The following is a 16078-nucleotide window of genomic DNA, read 5'->3' on the forward strand; positions in this document are numbered from 1 at the left end:
CCCCCTCTTGTACCCCAAGTACTTTGGGGGTACAATCTGTTCAACTCCCTCCCCTGAGGGGCTCCCCATTGCCCCTGCAGCTCTTAGAGCCCTCCCTTGAGCCTTTCTGAAGAGGGCAGGGGTCTCAGCACTCCATCCAGGGGCGGCAGAGGCTGCCTTTGCACATCTTTGTGGGTGTTTGCCTCATTGGAGTCCTGCTGGCCCTGCTCACCCCACCGCCTGCTCCCATGGGTGGTACCACGGCTTCCCACATTCTGTCACGTTCCCAAAGCAGTGTTTTGGTCTGGGGTCACTCAATAAACATGCAGTGCCTATGAGGCCCCAAGCACTGAGGATGGTTCCTGCCCTCCAGGAGCCTACTCTCTAACAGGGGACTGCATGCCAGCCAGATCTGTGTGCACCAGAGAGCTGGGGACAAGTAGAGGGAAGATGCTGGCATTCTGGGCATTCGGGGAAGCCTTCCTGGGGGAGATGGGATTTTCGTTGGGACTTAAAGGACACGGGGAAGGTCAGTCCTGGATGCAGAGGGACGGCCAGAGAGGTGGGCAGGCTTCCGGGAGCATTTTGGGTGGAGCGCTTTTCTGGCTTTACCTTCTTTGGGTTTGCTGAGTCAGATGGTAGCACTGGATTAGATTACAGAAAGCCCATGGGAAGGACTTCCTGCGCTAAACTCTGGGATTAGGAACAAAAGGAGAAAGAAAGACAACCCTTTTCTTCGCCTCAGCCCATGGTGTCCTGTCTCCACCCTCCTCTCACACATCCCCGGCTGGATGTCCCAGCTCGTTGTCTTTCCCCCAAACCCTCCCTGCTCCCACCTTCCCTAGCACTGTCTAGGGCAGGGCATCTCAAACGTTTTTCACCCGTGACCCCTTTGTGCGTTTGTTTGGCCGGGTTGTGTTACATGATGGCACGTAGGAACCGAGGCTGCCGTGAAGTCACACGATGCAGTACGGGCAAGTACTGCCAGAAACACTGCGGATTCTTTACACGTTTGATTCTGAATTAACTTTTGGCGTTTTACTGTTGCCAGAGTTTGGAGACTGCACATGATGGGGTCAAGACCCCAGCATAAGAAGAGCTGGTCTAGGGTACCCCAATCCTTCAGTCCCTCCTTCAGGCCCCCAACCCAAAGGTTATTCTGGACTCGCCTCCCTCTCACCCCCCCCTCCAATGTGGTCCCAAGGCCTCTGCAGCATCTCTTGAATATGCCCCCCTCTCTCCTCCGGGGCCCCCCCCCCCCGCCCCAGTGCAGGCCCTCCTGGCCTCACACCTTGATTACTGCAGTAGCTCCTGGGGCAAGGGGGGGAGTCTCCCTACACTAAGCCACCAAGTGAACTTCCCAAAGGGCAGGCTGACCATGTCAGCCCCTCCTCAGTAAAGTCTAGTGCTTCCCAATCACCTCCAGGATCAAATACCGAGTCTGTTTGGTGTTCAAAGCCTTCACCTCCTTATGCTTAACTGCCTTCCAGTGATCCAGTGACACTGACCTCCTGGCTGGTCAAGTCAAGTGAAAAGCATTGACTCTGGGGCGGCTGGGTGGCACAGTGAATAGAGCACGGCCCTGGAGTCAGGAGGATCTGAGTTCAAATCCAGCCTCAGACACTTAACACACACACACACAAAACTAGCTGTGTGACCTTGGGCAAGTTGCTTCACCCCAGTTGCCCTCCAAAAAGCAAAAAAAAAAAGCACTGACTCAGCTCACATTTTCCATAGTCTGTTCTGCTTGACCTGACTCCTCAGAACACCCCCCCCCCCCACCTCCAGGATAAGCTGATCACCTGAAATGTCAGCGCTACCACTCTCTTCACACCCTCCTTCCCCTTATTGGAAGGCGAGAGGGCAAAGCTCTGAGCTCCTCTCAAATCCTGTCCACTGAACCAGAGCCCGTCTCTAGCCTGTGGGTGGCTGGAGCTGGGCAAGGCAGGCTAGAGACGGGAGAGCAGGTGACAAACACACGTTCAGTCAATTCCAGAGTGAAGAAAATGCAAGGAAGGAAGGAGGGAGGGAAGGAGGGCTTCTGTGCCTGAAAGCCACTAAGGGGCTGGGGCCCAGCACAGTCATCCTTGGGTCTCAAGGCATTCAGGTCCTGTGGGAACGGCTCCCAAGCTGGTGGGAATCTCTGGGCAAAGGTCATTGAACCTGGTGATCGTTCAGCGGGCACAGATCCAGAATTAGTGTGGCAGGAACAGGAGTTACAAGAAACAGAGGGTGAGCGTGTCAGGAGGCGTGGTGGATGGCTTTCTGCGCATTGGCTGCTTCTGGCTTCTGGTCCCTGGAAAATGGGGGGAGGTCCAACAAATCCAAACAGTTATCTATTGATATGAAAATCATACATCCCTCAGAGGGATCAGCCAGAGGCGGAGCACAAAGAATTGCTGGTCTGCCAACTTCTGAGAAGGGCCTTAGCTTGGGAGACTCTCACAGCTTCATCCTCAGCTGCCCTGCTTGGCTTTGACTCCACAGAACCGCCCAGCTCCCCCACCCCCTTCAGCCGCCTCTGTGTGGCGTCTTCCCCCATTCACTCGGGAGCTTCGTGAGGGCAGGAACAGTTTCTCTTGTGTGTCTCCAGCCCTCGGCATGCAGTAACACATAGTAGCATGCTTAGTAAGTGTTTATGAGATTAAATGGAGCCTGCTTTGTGCTGGGGCCATGCAGACAGGCAGCCAGTCCCGACTGTGCATGTTCTCTCCCATGCCTGGCACACACGTCCTCTCACGCCTTCCCTCTGCGGCCTGAGCCAGCTTCGCCTCTTTCTGTTGGCACTCAGGTGTTTCTCCAGTTAGACCGTGAGCCTTTCTTGGCCTCCCCTGCACCTAGCACAGTGCCCTACTCTTAGGAGGTGCTTAATAAATGCTTGTTGATTTAAGGTGCTTCCTTTAGTGCGGGAAACAAAAGGGAGCTGAAAGGGGGAAGGAAAGGGAGGTCACCAACATCAGGGGGAAGTGGGCAGTCTTCAGGACAGTTCTGATGAAGCTGCTAGAGGCAAACATGGCCCTCCTCCCTCCCGTGGGGCTTCTCGGGAGGAGCTCACCCTCTGAAGGGTTTAGGGACTTTCCTCCATGATCCCAGATCCTTTTCCAGAAAGGCTGAACCAGTTCAGTTCACGGTTCCATCCCCACCGTATTCACATGCCCATTTGTCTTATTTGTATCAATAATTCCATTTCTGGGGCACCCTCTTGAGCTCCTTCTGGGCTGGCACCTCCGGGTCCCCAGGGGTGGAGGCTTCGCTGCCGCTGGGGCCACGAGGCTGGTGTCACCACCCGTGCTGGGGATGTAGCTCTGGGGAAGGCGGCCCTGTCAGAGCCCTCGGTGCTACCACCACCAGGGCTCTGCATGATATTTCTTCTGGAGGGTTTGCAAAACCACGGGACCCGCCTATTTGAGGAGGGGAGAACTGAAGGCCTACAGATGAAGGATGTGAAAGCTGAGAGAAAATAAGAAAGGAAAAGGAGAGTGAGCAAAATTTGGTGCTAGAACAGCCAAGGGTCTACCATCAAAGGGAGATCTCTGCCCCCTAGGACTAGGAGGCTTGTACTTTCAACCATACTGAAGCTGTTGGTTGTGGGGGTGTCAACCAGCCGTCTTCCTGCCAAGGATCTGTGGCGAGGCAGGGCAATGGGGCAGTGGCCAGTAACAGAGAAGCAGACACAACGGAGCTTGCTGAGCTCAGACCCCTGCTAATAGAGGAGGGTAAACGAATGACCCTCAGTTCCACCAAAGTTGGAGAACAGCAATCATGTCCAGTACCCCAAGAAGGAGAGGAGGAGGTGCGGGTAGTGACGTTGCCCCTACAAGCCCCCCATGCCATGGAGAAGATGGAGGAGTTTGTGCTGGCGAGTCATCCCATAGGATGTGCTCCCTGACTGGCTGAAGGCTAATGACGACCTTCTACATGGTCACAGACCGCCCATGCTTCCTTCCGTGCCTGTTTCTGGAGCATCTTTCGTATCCGCACCGAGACTGGCAATATTCGGACCCATCTGCTTGGTTTTGTGCAGTTTCTCTTTTTGGGAACCTTGACCGTGCTCAGACCACATGTGTACTTCATGGCCCCTCTGCAGGGGAAAGTGGTCTTTGGGGTGTTTTCTGTGGGGGCTGTGCTCTGCCTCAGCTTCTCCTGGGGCTCTCAGACATTGTCCAAATTGGACTGTTCAGGGATTGCTCTACTGATCACGGGGAGCTCTGTCCCCTGGCTCTGTTACTCGTTCTGCTGCTCTCCACAGCCTCTGTGTCCTGGGCATCTCTGCCGTCATTGTGGCCCAGTGGGACCGTTTTGCCGCACCCAAACACCAGCAAATGAGCAGGAGTGTTCCTGGGACTTGGTCTGAGTGGGGTTGTGCCCACCATGCAGAAGGCTTTGTCACGGCCACGACACTGGGCCACAGGGGCTGGCCCTTCCTCATGGCTGTCATGCACAGCCCTGCTGCCCGGATCCCTGAGCGCTTCTTTCCTGGCAAATTTGACACATGGTTCCAGTCCCATCAGATTTTCCATGTCCTGGTGGTGGTGGTGGCCTTTGTCCACTTTTATGGTGTCTCCAACCTTCAGGAATTCCTTTATGGCTTTGAAGGCGGCTGCGCTGATGACTCCCTTCTCTGAGTCCATCCACTACAGGGATAAAGGGGGAGCTTCCCAAGTGCTTTTTAAAAACTGTTTCTTTGCTAAAGCAAAAGGAAGACTTGACTTGTCTGTTTCTGGAAGAAACCTCTTAGTAAACGCTATACCAGCCGAGCCTCAGCCCACTCTTATACCCAATGGGCTGTCAACTCTCAATTTCCACATGTAGGGCTGGAGGGGATGGCCTGCCTAAATCATTCTTCTCCCTCCTCAGAACAGCAACCAGTCGCCTCACACGGACAGTGTTTTGAAACTCATGTTGAAATTCCCTTCCACCTTCCCTTCTCCAGTCATTTTGGAAATAACTAAAGAACTGGGTCTCTTCAGAAATTCTGTTTCTAGAAGAAAATGCTTACTTATTCCTACTTTGTAACCTGGCTTAGAGCTTTCTACTCTTTTCAAAGCATACTTTTGAAAACAGCCTTAACTTTGTACCAACCTTCCATGGCCTGGATTTACACATAGAGCAGTAGGAAAAAGCTACCCACTTTTACCAAGCCGGCTAATCATGGAAGTGTGTCCAGGCTTCATCTAACTTGTTTTAATTCCCCCATCACCACCTTATCTCCGCCCCCCCCCAGCAGAGTAATGTAAAATTAAAGTGAAAGAAAATATTTAATGTTAAGCTTTAGAAGGGAGCCCTGTTATCATTGCTGTGTGTATCAGTGCAAAGCCTATGATCACATAAAGAAGACATATGGTATTTTAGGAGTTTAGGGCCATTAAAATCTTATTGTCTAGGGTTGTCTAATAAAGAGGTCATTCCATGCAAAAAAAAATAATAATTCCATTTCTGAAGCTGTCTCTTGTAGCCTAGACTAAAAGAAGAAAGGAGGAAAAGCTGTTCAGAAGAAGCCATGGCCTCCTTCGGGGGGCCTGATCACACAGGCCACAGCACCCACCCCTCCCATCTTCAGGGGTGGGTGGGGGCATATTTTTTGCTTTCTTTCAGTTGTCTGTTTATGTTAGGCTCAAAGTGCATTTTGTTTTCCTGGCTTTGCTTACCTCACCTTGCATCAGTTCACAGAGATCTTCCCAAGATTTTCTGACTTCTTCATGTTCATAACTCATGGGGTACTGACAATCCACTGCATTCACATTCCACAATTTGTTTAGTCTTTCACTCAACAAGACCTGTTTCCCCAGGACCTACAGTTGTGTGCCAGCATACAAATAAAGGGAAGATCAGACCCTGCCCCCAAGGAGTTAACAGTCTAAGGGGGGATAGATAAGAAGGACCAGTAATCGATGCTGTGGGAGCTTCAATTATAAAATGCATATGAGGTATATAATCATAATAACTGTCTCTACTTAAAAATGTGCTGAGCTGCGGCTTCCCTGACCCATGATGTTACAGACGCCTGTAACAAGTGACTGGTAGCCTCCTTGCAGCCCACGTGAATCAAGAGAACTCTAAATGTGTAGCTTGGGGTCTCAGGCCATACTGGGTAGACCGTAGACCACTGCCTTGTTGACTTTTAATAAAGCTTGGTTTCTTTGCCCAGAAAGTTTCCCAGTTTCTTTTTTACACTAAGCAGATATATACAGACGAGATTAAAGCTGATCTGGCTGGGGGCAATTGGGGAAGGCATCAGTGTCCAGGGCCTGGGAATGGAAAAGGCCTCCTTGCAGAAGGTGAACCTTGAGTGGAGTCTAAAGGAAGCCAAGCAACCAGCCCTTCCACAGTCAATGAGCCTTCCAGCCATTTTCTTCTAATCACTTGCTGCTGCTGCTACTGAGGATATTTGGGGGGCTTAGAAGCCATGCCTCATACTGGGGCAGAGCTCTGGGCACATCTCTGGGTCAGAAGGTCAGAATGGGGGCAGCTAGGTGGCACAGTGAGTAAAGCACCAGCCCTGGAGTCAGGAGGACTTGAGTTCAAATCCAGCCTCAGACACTTAACACACTTACTAGCTGTGTGACCTTGGGCAAGTCACTTAATTACAATTGCCCTGCCTTTCCCCCTCCAAAAAGAAAAAGAAATGCTGTTATCAAAATATTTTGGGGGTGGCCAGGTGGCACAGTGAATAGAGCACCAGCCCTGGTGTCAGGAGGACCTGAGTTCAAATCCAGCCTCAGACACTTGACACAATTACTAGCCATGTGACCTTGGGCAAGTCACTTAACTACAATTGCCCTCCAAAAAACAAAAACAGGTCAGAATGTTTTCTCCCTTCTTTCTCCAGTGTAATTTCGAATTGTTTTGCAGGGTGGTAGGACCGGTTATGAGAGTGTGAACCCCTTGAGGGAGAGTCCCAGCCCTTGCTTCTCTCATTTATAGTTGACTGTGTATTTGTTGACTGACTCTCCCCTGGGTGTGCCTTTTCCTTCCTAGCTCTGCCTTCTGAGGACTTGGCTTTTCCCAAAGAGGAGGAGAGGTGGAAAGGCCGGAATGACGTCTGGGCTCCTCCTCGCTGGGGCCCATCAGGTGAGTGGCGGTTTCCTTTGACCAGAAATGCCATTTGTTTTCATAAAGTGTAGACACAATGCCTAGGATGTAAGGAAGCACATAATATTCATTCTTTCTTTTCCTGGTCTTCTAATCCAGAATGTTGGGCCCCCACAGAGTGGCCAGCTCAGAGCTGGAAGGGCCTCAGGGCCAGTCAAGCCCTGCCCTGGTGGGGAAGCAGCCCCTGTACCTCTCCTGCCAGCCATTCCCAGCACCCCCTTCCCTTGTCAGGGGCATCAGGGCTCCAGGGGCCCATGTCAGGCAGCTGTATCCTGGGGGAAGCAGGAGGAGCCTCAGGACAGGGTAGCAAACACCTGTTCCCAAGCCCAGCCCCCTCTCAGGAGGTCCTCCAAGTAAGGGCATCCTCCTCTTAGAGAGGAGCACCTGCGGCTCACAGGTGCAGGTGACCATGCCAAGGGCTCCCACCCCTGGCAGCTGAGGAGCTGAGGGGCAGGGAGGGCGGCCCCTGCTCAGGATCTCCCTGATACTAAGTGTTGGAGCCGCAAGCCTTGTATCCATTCCTGGTTCCTCCCCTTTCCCTCCCAGACCAGAGCAGACCCAGAATCCGGGCCCTGGATCGAGTTAGTTCCCAAGGGATCCCCCCTGCATTATCCCCAGATGAGGGAGGTGGCATCGTGCCTGGGAGTGGGCTTCATCTCTCCTGGGGAGCAGTCCTGCAAGAGCAGGTATCAGTCCCCTCCTGTGTGCCTGGCTCTGTGCTGCCCTGCTTCCCTCTGCCCTTGTCTGGGCCAGCCCAGAGGTGCCTTGGGCCTCAGGACAGAGGGAGGGGAAGGAAAGCTGCCCTGGGGCTGGGCCTGCTCACAGAGAGAGAGCATTTGCCCTAGGGTGACGTGAGATGGGTTCCCACCTGCACCCATTGCCTAGCTGTGGGGCCCCAGGTTCCCCCCCTCTCTGCCTCAGTTTCCACTTCTGTAAGGTAGGATGCCTAATAACTGTGATGCCTGCCGCCCTCCCCCAGGGCTGTTGCTCAGTAAAGTCCTGCCTGTTGGTCTAAGATCACAGCACGGGTGAGTCTGCTGGCCTAGGATTTGGGGGAAATGCTCGGCAGGGCCTGGGTGTCTGACTGGGCCTGGAACGGCCCTGGGCCCCCCAGGAATCCGTGGTGGGAGCTGGTGCGCTTGGCTGTGCCCATGAGGGAATGTATCAGGGTGGCTTTTCCTAGGTAAATACACCACACTCTCCCACACTCCTTGTTCTGACCGCTTTCTTGGCCCGTCTTAACGACAGCTCCACCACCATTATGTAATGATTGAAGGGCTGCCAAGCGTTCTCTGTGTTGGGATTCTTAGGACAGCCCCTGGCTAGTAGCTGTGTTTGTGTCCTCATTTTCCCGATAAGCAGACTCCAGCTGACAGGAAGGAAGCAGCTCCTTCGGGCCACTCAGCTTGAAAGTGCCTCAGGCTGACCTTGTGGTGTTCACTTCTGGTCTTGAGCTCCCAAGAGGAACCGGGGCAGCATTGGAGGGAGTGGGAGAGAAAAGGTTCAAGGCCCTTCCTTACACCCAAGTGCCCTCCTCTGGCCCTCCCAAAGTGTGGTCCCACAACAGAGCAGAAGTCCAGGGGGAAGATCCCAAACCTGGGGGTCCTGGGCCTGGGCCTCCTTCCTGCTCCTCCCACCAGCTGGCCTGGAGGCCTTGGCTTGGTCACCTGCCCCTTCTCTGTAAAATGAAGGGGTGACACCAGACGGTCTCTATTCTGGAAATCCCTCCTAATGCTGACACCCTCTGTTCTGTGAGGTGAGCGCTAATAAGAGAGATGGGATTGTGTGGCAGTGCCAGGGGGGAGTTCCCAGGCCTGGATCTTGGCCTGCATCTGGGCTCATATCCCGGCCCTGCTGCTTAGGGCTCCTTTGGCTTGGGCTAAATTACTAAATCTTCCTGGGCCTTGGTTTTCTTACCTGTAAAATGAGGAAGCTGACCAAAAGGAAATAGAGGGAGAAGATGCCCCAGGCCTCAGAGCTAGGGGTGGGGGAGAACAGTAAAGTCTCAGAAAGACTGGGGTCTAGGGCCCTTCCCCGGCCAGAGGTGGGAGGTGCCTTCATCCCAGACCTCTGCAATCATGGCTGGCTGCTGCATTGGCCACTATCCTCGTGTCTTTCACAGCTGTCTTTCTTTATAATGTCATAAGATTGAGTAAGTCAAGGACCTAGGAAGTTAGAGGGTCTCCGGTAGAGCTTCAGGGCCCTAAGATGAGCTCAGAGATTGGGGTGGAGAGAAGACTGTGATCCAGGCCCTGAGCTCATTGAGGAAGGAAGGAGGGAGGAAAGAAGGCAGGAAGGAAGGAGGGAGGGAGGGGGAGAAAGGGAAGAAGGCAAGAAGGAAGGAGGAAGGGAAGGAAGGAGGGAGGGGGAGGGAAGAAGGCAGGGAGGAAGAAAGGGGGAAGAAGGAGGGTGGGAGGGGGAGAGAGGGAAGAAGGCAGGAAGGAAGGAGGGAGGGAGGAAGGAAGGGAAGGAGGGAGGAAGGAAGGAAGGGAGGGAGGGGGAGAAAAGGAAGAAGGCAAGAAGGAAGGACGAAGGGAGGGAGGAAGGGAAGGAGGGAGGGGGAGGGAGGGAAGAAGGCAGGGAGGAGGAAAGGGGGAAGAAGGAGGGAGGGAAGGGGAGAGAGGGAAGAAGGCAGGAAGTAAGGAGGGAGGGAGGAAGGAGGGAAGGAGGAAGGAAGTAAGGAGGGAGAAAGGAAGGGAAGGAGGGAGGAAGGAAGGAAGGGAAGGAGGAAGGAAGTAAGGAGGGAGGAAGGAAGGAGGGAGGGAGGGAAGGAGGGAGGGAAGAAGGCAGGAAGGAAGGAGGGAGGGAAGGAGGGGGAGAAAGGGAAGAAGGAAGGAGGAAGGGAGGGAGGAAGGAAGGAGGGAGGGAGGGAGAAGCCTGAAGATGAACAGATGATGGCAGCTGAGATCTGGGCGGGTCCCAAGATGTTCTTCAGTGCAACGATCGTCTCAGAAGTGCACAGTGTGTCCAGATTGCCTGAGAGGCCCCATTCTGACCTGGGTCTTGTCTGCCTTCACTGACATCAGTTGAGCTTCCTCAGTGTGGAATTCAGCATGATTCCCCCCACATCTTGTAATTTTCATTTTAAAAATTTGTCAACGATTAATTTAAATTTTAAATTTCTCTGTGTGTGGCACTGCCATGAGTAGGTTTATAGGACGACACATGCTGCCTTCCATCGTTCCTTCTAATGCCCTCTCTCCTTTTCTCTAAGTCAGGCCTCCCTCTCTCACCTGGACAGGAAATGCCCCCGATTAGTGCAGGTTTGAGCTGGACCCTTCGCCTCTTTCTCAGGCAGCCCAGTAGCCTCAGGCTCCTGGAGCCTCGGTTGCGGTCCTTCGTTCTTGTGGAGGACCCAGTGCCATCACTAGGGTGAGCAGCCCGGTGGGAGCTCGGCAGGGGCTGCCGCAGCCGGGCCCGAGCCGTCCACAGGAGCATCTGGAGGGGGGTGGCTTTGGATTTGTGCCCCTGCATTTCTTTGGAGCAGCTGCACCTCCTTCTCTGAGGCTGGACCAGTCTCTCCCATGTCTCACAATTGGTTTCAGAGTTCTTCCAAGAGACCTTGAGAGTGTTCTTGTATTGCTTCCTCTGGCCTCTGTGTGGCCGTTTGCCTTGTGTGAGTTCTCCATAAAGCAGTCTTCTAGGCAGGAAGATGTCTAGCATGTGAGCAGTGTGGCCAGCCCGTTGGAGTTGCCCTCTCTGCAGCAGAGTTTGCATGCTTGGAAAGGATCTCAGTGTCTGGTACCTTGTCCTGCCAGCTGATCTTCGGGTGGAAGTGATTCAGATTCCTGGGACGGCATTGGTTAGAGCACCCCAGCTACATGAATATCTCAGTAGGTGCTGAATCTTTGGACAAAGTACCAGATGCATTTCTGCTAAAAACCCTAGAGGGGCACAGCACAGCTTCCTCGTGGCCGGGCATGCCACAGCTGGCCCTTGGCAGACATCAGCTGCTGCCCCGTCACACACTGGGAGAGATCACTGCTATATTCAGTCTCCATTCCCTGTTGGCCCTGCTTTCGTTGTCTTTGATTTTCAACTTTGTTTTCATTGAAAGAACTGAATGCAAGAATTGTACTGGAAACTATCCAATCATTTTGTGCCCCTCCCCACCTCCATAACCCTGCCCCCTTATGTCTTTGTCAGGTTCTAGGCGTGCCCCTTACCTTTGGAAAACTGGTGCGATGGGAAGGTCCCTGGGCCCAGAGCTGAATGCGTTGACTGGTGCCCCCAGACCAAGGGCCTGACAAAGGGAGTGTGGGCAGAGTCAGGACAAGTGGGTTTTGCTCACTGAGACTCAATTTGCTCTCTGTAAAATGGGGCAGTGATGCCTGTTGATCCCACTGCACAAGGGGGCTGCTAGACTTTCTAAAGCACAGTGTGGACGTGTGTCCTTCACAGCTTTGCAGCTGGGTGCCCAGGATCATCCCTTCAGCCTTCTTAGGCTGAGATCACAAACCCAAGTTTTGCCAATTCCTTTAGGATTTGGCCTATCAGATTTTTAGTGAAAACACTTGTCAGCCAATAAATATTTATGATTTTTCCAAAGATTTCCCCCTATCAGTTTCTTTCCTTCTTATTCTGGGTCCATTGCTTCTTATTATACTGCCATTTCTGAGGGGAAAGTGGATGCCTGTGGCACCTGCTTCACACAGTTGTTGCAAGTTAAATGAACCAGAAAGTGTGGTAGAGATGGGCTGCTGTTATTGCCATCTTGCTTCGTGATTCAGAATCTGGGACAGCCCGTGCATACAGCAGGAGCTCTCTAAATGCTTCACCCAAGGCCTTCAGAAGCCCAGGTGCTGAGAGACACTCCCTCTGCTTCCTGCCAGTGCCCTCTCCTCCACATCAACATTAGGGACGGTCCCTGGGTGAGTACACATGTCTTTGGTCTTGCAGGGGTCAGTGACCTTCCAGGACGTGGCTGTGGACTTCACGTGGGAGGAGTGGGGGCACCTGGGCCCCGCCCAGAGGGAGCTGTACCGGGAGGTGATGCTGGAGAACTACGGCAACCTGGTGTGCCTGGGTGAGGACCGCAAGCTGCCCCTGGAACCCAGGAAAGAATCTTTGCTTCATTCCCTTAGTAAATGCTGTGGAGTGTCTGGAGTTTGGACCATTTGCTAAGGAGGGGGCAGAGGGTCCCTGTCATGGCCAAGGGGCAGGACACTGATGAGAGGTCTTGGCTTTGGACGCTGGACACTGGGAGCTTAAAGGGTGGTGGTCCCCTGACCCTCTGTGTCCTCAGGGCCAAGCTTCTCCCCCAAGTCCCCTCCAGTGAGCATGATGCTAGAGCCCTTGTGTAGGCTGCTGGACCCCCTCTGAGCCCCTCCTAGCACACTCATTCCAGGGCCTTATAAGAGTGCACTCAGAGGGGCCTGTAGCCTCCAACTTTTTCGTGTTTCCAATGGACAGGGCTCACCGTTTCCAGTCCAGATGTCGTGTGCCAGCTGGAGAAGGGGGAAGGCCCTTGGATGCCAAAGGGAGACGTCCCAGGAAGCAGCTGTGGGGGTGAGTCAGTCGTGTAAGGGGAAGCTCTTTCCAGATGGGGCCAGTAACCTCTCCTGGCAGCTGCCTGGCCTGTGGAGAAGGGCAGTCAGCTGGGGAGGGGGATTCCTCCCCTTGCTGTCTCTGGGGTTGCCCAGTGCCCGGCAGCCAGTTTCCAGCCTTGCTGCCCACCCCCAGGGCTCCATTCTCTGTCTCTGTCTTGGGCAGATTACGTTGAACTGACCAAATTAGCGATGGTGACATCCTCTTTGCTGCCCTAGCCTCACCTGGTCTTTTTCTGCCCGTTACTCCTTGGGACCATGGGGCCGTGCGCCTGCTTTTTGTACCTCATTGTACTTGGTGTGGTGCTGTTCCCTGTGCTTCCTTTCTTGGCTGTCGCTTGAAGTCTTCCCATCATCCTTTATGTTCTTGGGACATGAGCCGTGAAGGCTGAGTGATGACCTCCCCAGGCCCAGCCCCATCCTGGAACCCGGGGCTCCTTTCTCGCCTTTGACTGTTTGGCCTAAGGCTGCCAGGGAAGGACTGTTGTGTTTTCTTTCAGCCTCTCCGCATCGCCTGGCTCTTGGTGAGCGATGGCCCTTTGGCCAGAAAGATGGCTCCGGCTCACTCCCCCCTGGGCCTGGGTCCCCGCAGCTCCTCCAGAGGCCTACTGTATCGGGTGTGTATGTGCGGTGCTTCCCGGAATTGCTTTCATTTCCTGATTAGTTACCCTGGGGTCACCTTCGGCCCACCATTCGTTCATCAGCCCTGGAACCCCTTTGTCACCACCAGGCTGACTGAGTTGCCTGTTTTTTCTGGGGCTTTTGCTCAGAGAGGGGGTCAGGCAATAACAGCAGTGACTCGGGTGCTCCTTAAGCCCCAACTCCACAGACTCCCCAAGCCTTTTGTTTGTCCTTTCCACACTGCAAACTGTGATCTTGGATCCAAGAGGAAGGGGCCCCAGACACCATCCAGGCCGGCCCCCTTACTGTACAGCTGCAGGTCCCACCTTCCCTGTGTCACACAAGTGCAGGATTTGAACCTGGGGCCTCCGACTCCAGAGCCAGCGCTTTCTCCAGTGCTGCGTGGCGATGCCTCCCAAGCTCCTACCCCACAGACTAGGAGGGCAGCAGCATACCGGCGTGGAGTCACAGAGGCCTAGGATGCAGGTTCTGTGGCCCTGAGTGAGTCTCTTCACTGCCATCTGCCTCAGTTTCCTTCCTCGTCTACCCCTTGATGGGGCTGTTCTCAGTGACTTTTTTTTTTTTTTAAAGCAATGGGGGTTAAGTAACTTGCTCAAGGGTACACGGCCAGTTATTTCTGAGTGTGGTGCTGAGTATCTGAGCCGGATTTGATCCGGGTCATCCCGACACTGGAGCCAGTCCTCTTACTCGCCGAGCCACCTGGCCGCCCCACTCAGTGACTTCTTTACTTGTCTCTGTAACTGAGAAGCATGAAGATGACGGACTGCCTGCTGAGCTGAATTCTCCTTTTCTTCCATGTTGGCATTCTGTGAATTCCATCTGTTCACAGACGTCTTCATTTCCCTCATCCCTTAGACATTTTCTTTGGCCTCCTTTTCTTTACAGCTTTTAATCCATCTGATAGTCAAGTTTTCCGTGGTCACTGGAGCCTTTGCCTGCTTTCTTCCAGTGAGTCACTTTCTGCATTTCTCCTCTCCTTGGGTTGGCCCTGCAGGGCAGTATCCTCCCCCTCATCGAATCTGCCCTTTCCACGTTTCTGATGAGTTTCGGGGGCATCCTGCCATTCTGAGATGCCTTAGTCGGGTTCATCTTGGTTTCATATTTGTTTTTGCTTTGTGAAAACGTCACGGTCGAGCAGGTTTGGTTCTTTGCCACCAGCAGACGAGGCTGCCCGATTAATCCTGCCATTCCAGCCATCCCAGTCTAGACCATGTGAAAACTGTGGTTCTCGGTGCCTTCTTCCTCCTTCTTTGCTGTTACAAGTTCAGGAGGCCGGGGGACTAGGATCACTTTGTATTTTCCTTTCATTTTATTGTCTCCATGAAGGCAGATGTTGCGTCACATGCTTGTGTGATTTCCCACATTATCAGGACTGAGCTGTTCATTGTCACGTAGCCACCTTACCAGCCGTGAGCCTTTGCAGACTTGGAGAGGCTGGCCTTGGATATGTACTAAAGGTCCTTTCAATTATATTCTCTGGAATTTTTCCCAGAATAAAAGTCAAACTCTAGTCTTTCATTGGATAGATTTCACTTCTTACCCCTTTTGACTAATCTTGAAAACTTGCCTGTCTCTGGCCCTTCAGCCCCATCTTTTTCCCAAAATCTTCTAAAAACCCGTCCCTGGCCCCTCAGCTGGATCTTCCAGTTTCCTGGTGTGTCTGTCACCAGGGGTATTAGCAGTTAATAAATGAGGTGACGGAGAGTGGGCTGATGCACCAGGGCCCCTCGGGAGGTGAGGGGCTCCCCCACAGGCAGAGGCCTGGAGATGGCTTGTGGTCATGTGGTGGGTGAGTGCTGGCCTTAAATCCTTTTGGCAGCTTGCTAAGCTCTCTATTACAGGGGGATAAATGTAGGCCCTTCTCGACCTCCCCTTCTTTCAGTGTAAGGCCATTTTCTATGGATTCACAAATGATCCAGCAAGGCTTGATAGGGATTTGCCTGGAGAAGGTCCTATAGATAGGCTGCTTGAAATAAGGTATCAATGACCAGCTACTCTGCAGAACAGTGGAGATAATGGTAGACCAGGAGAAGGCTGTAGAAAGCCAGATGTGGATTTAAACAAAGGCTCTGATGCAATCTCTTGTTCTTTGCTTTGAGATCAGCTGGGAGGGTTTGGGGCAGTTGACTGGTAAGGTGGGGGTTTGAGAGGCAGGACCCAAAGTCAGTTATGAGTGAACAGATGTCACCTTGCAGGGAGATCTCCAGCAGCAGGCCCCATGAGTCCATCCTCTACTGTTCAACATCTTACTGTCCCAGATGAAGACAGACGTGCCATGCTTGACTGATTTAGAGATGTACACTTGAGTGTGTAGAAAAATCTGCTTCCTGGGCACAGGACGGGGAGGCATGGCCAGCATGCTCACTGTGTCATGTGCCCTGTGACCGTCCGCATGAGTGTCAAGGAAGAAGGAGGATGCTTCCCTGGTGGTCCTGTCCAGCCTCCTTCTCTGTAAGAAAGATAAAAACACGTTTACATGTGGCTTCCATCCACTGCCTTCCTTTTGTCATATTTCTGTGCTGTCACAACGTTGAAGGAATTATTTTTTAGTTTCCTTATTTCTTACAATTTATCTTTTCATTGCAATCTTTGGAAATTAATTTCTCCCTCTCTCTCTCTGTCTCTCTATATCTGTTTCTCTCTCCCCCTCCCCCTCCTCTCCCTCCCCCTCCCCCTCCCTCCCCCTCCTCTCTCTCTAGCTCCCCCTGTCTCTGTCTCTCTATATCTGTTTCTCTCTCCTTTCTTCTCTCTCCCCACCACCCAAGGAGGCCAGAGAAGTTGGAGGGTTGAAAAGCTCCCAGTATCCTCTGTGTTCATGT

At 53.0% G+C, this 16078-nt stretch overlaps 1 protein-coding gene and 1 pseudogene across 2 annotated transcripts in view; both read left to right on the forward strand.

Annotated features, from left to right (window-relative positions):
• Positions 1-16078, forward strand: part of LOC138167683 (zinc finger protein 420-like) — a 52328-nt gene that overhangs the window by 2861 nt on the left and 33389 nt on the right. The window contains exons 2-5 of one of the 2 annotated variants that reach the window (XM_069096634.1): positions 6958-7050; positions 11971-12097; positions 12484-12579; positions 13118-13234. In XM_069096634.1, the coding sequence (XP_068952735.1) occupies positions 7015-7050; positions 11971-12097; positions 12484-12579; positions 13118-13234 (376 nt within the window). In that variant the 5' untranslated portion in view covers positions 6958-7014. The remainder of the gene's footprint in view (positions 1-6957; positions 7051-11970; positions 12098-12483; positions 12580-13117; positions 13235-16078) is intronic. The other variant, XM_069096632.1, reaches the window with a different exon arrangement.
• Positions 7-5407, forward strand: LOC138167698 (adiponectin receptor protein 1 pseudogene; annotated as a pseudogene).

This window comes from Petaurus breviceps, unplaced genomic scaffold (genome assembly GCF_028583685.1).
Source record: "Petaurus breviceps papuanus isolate PSGF00001 unplaced genomic scaffold, PetGlider_PUasm1.0 287, whole genome shotgun sequence".
NCBI lineage: Eukaryota > Metazoa > Chordata > Mammalia > Diprotodontia > Petauridae > Petaurus > Petaurus breviceps.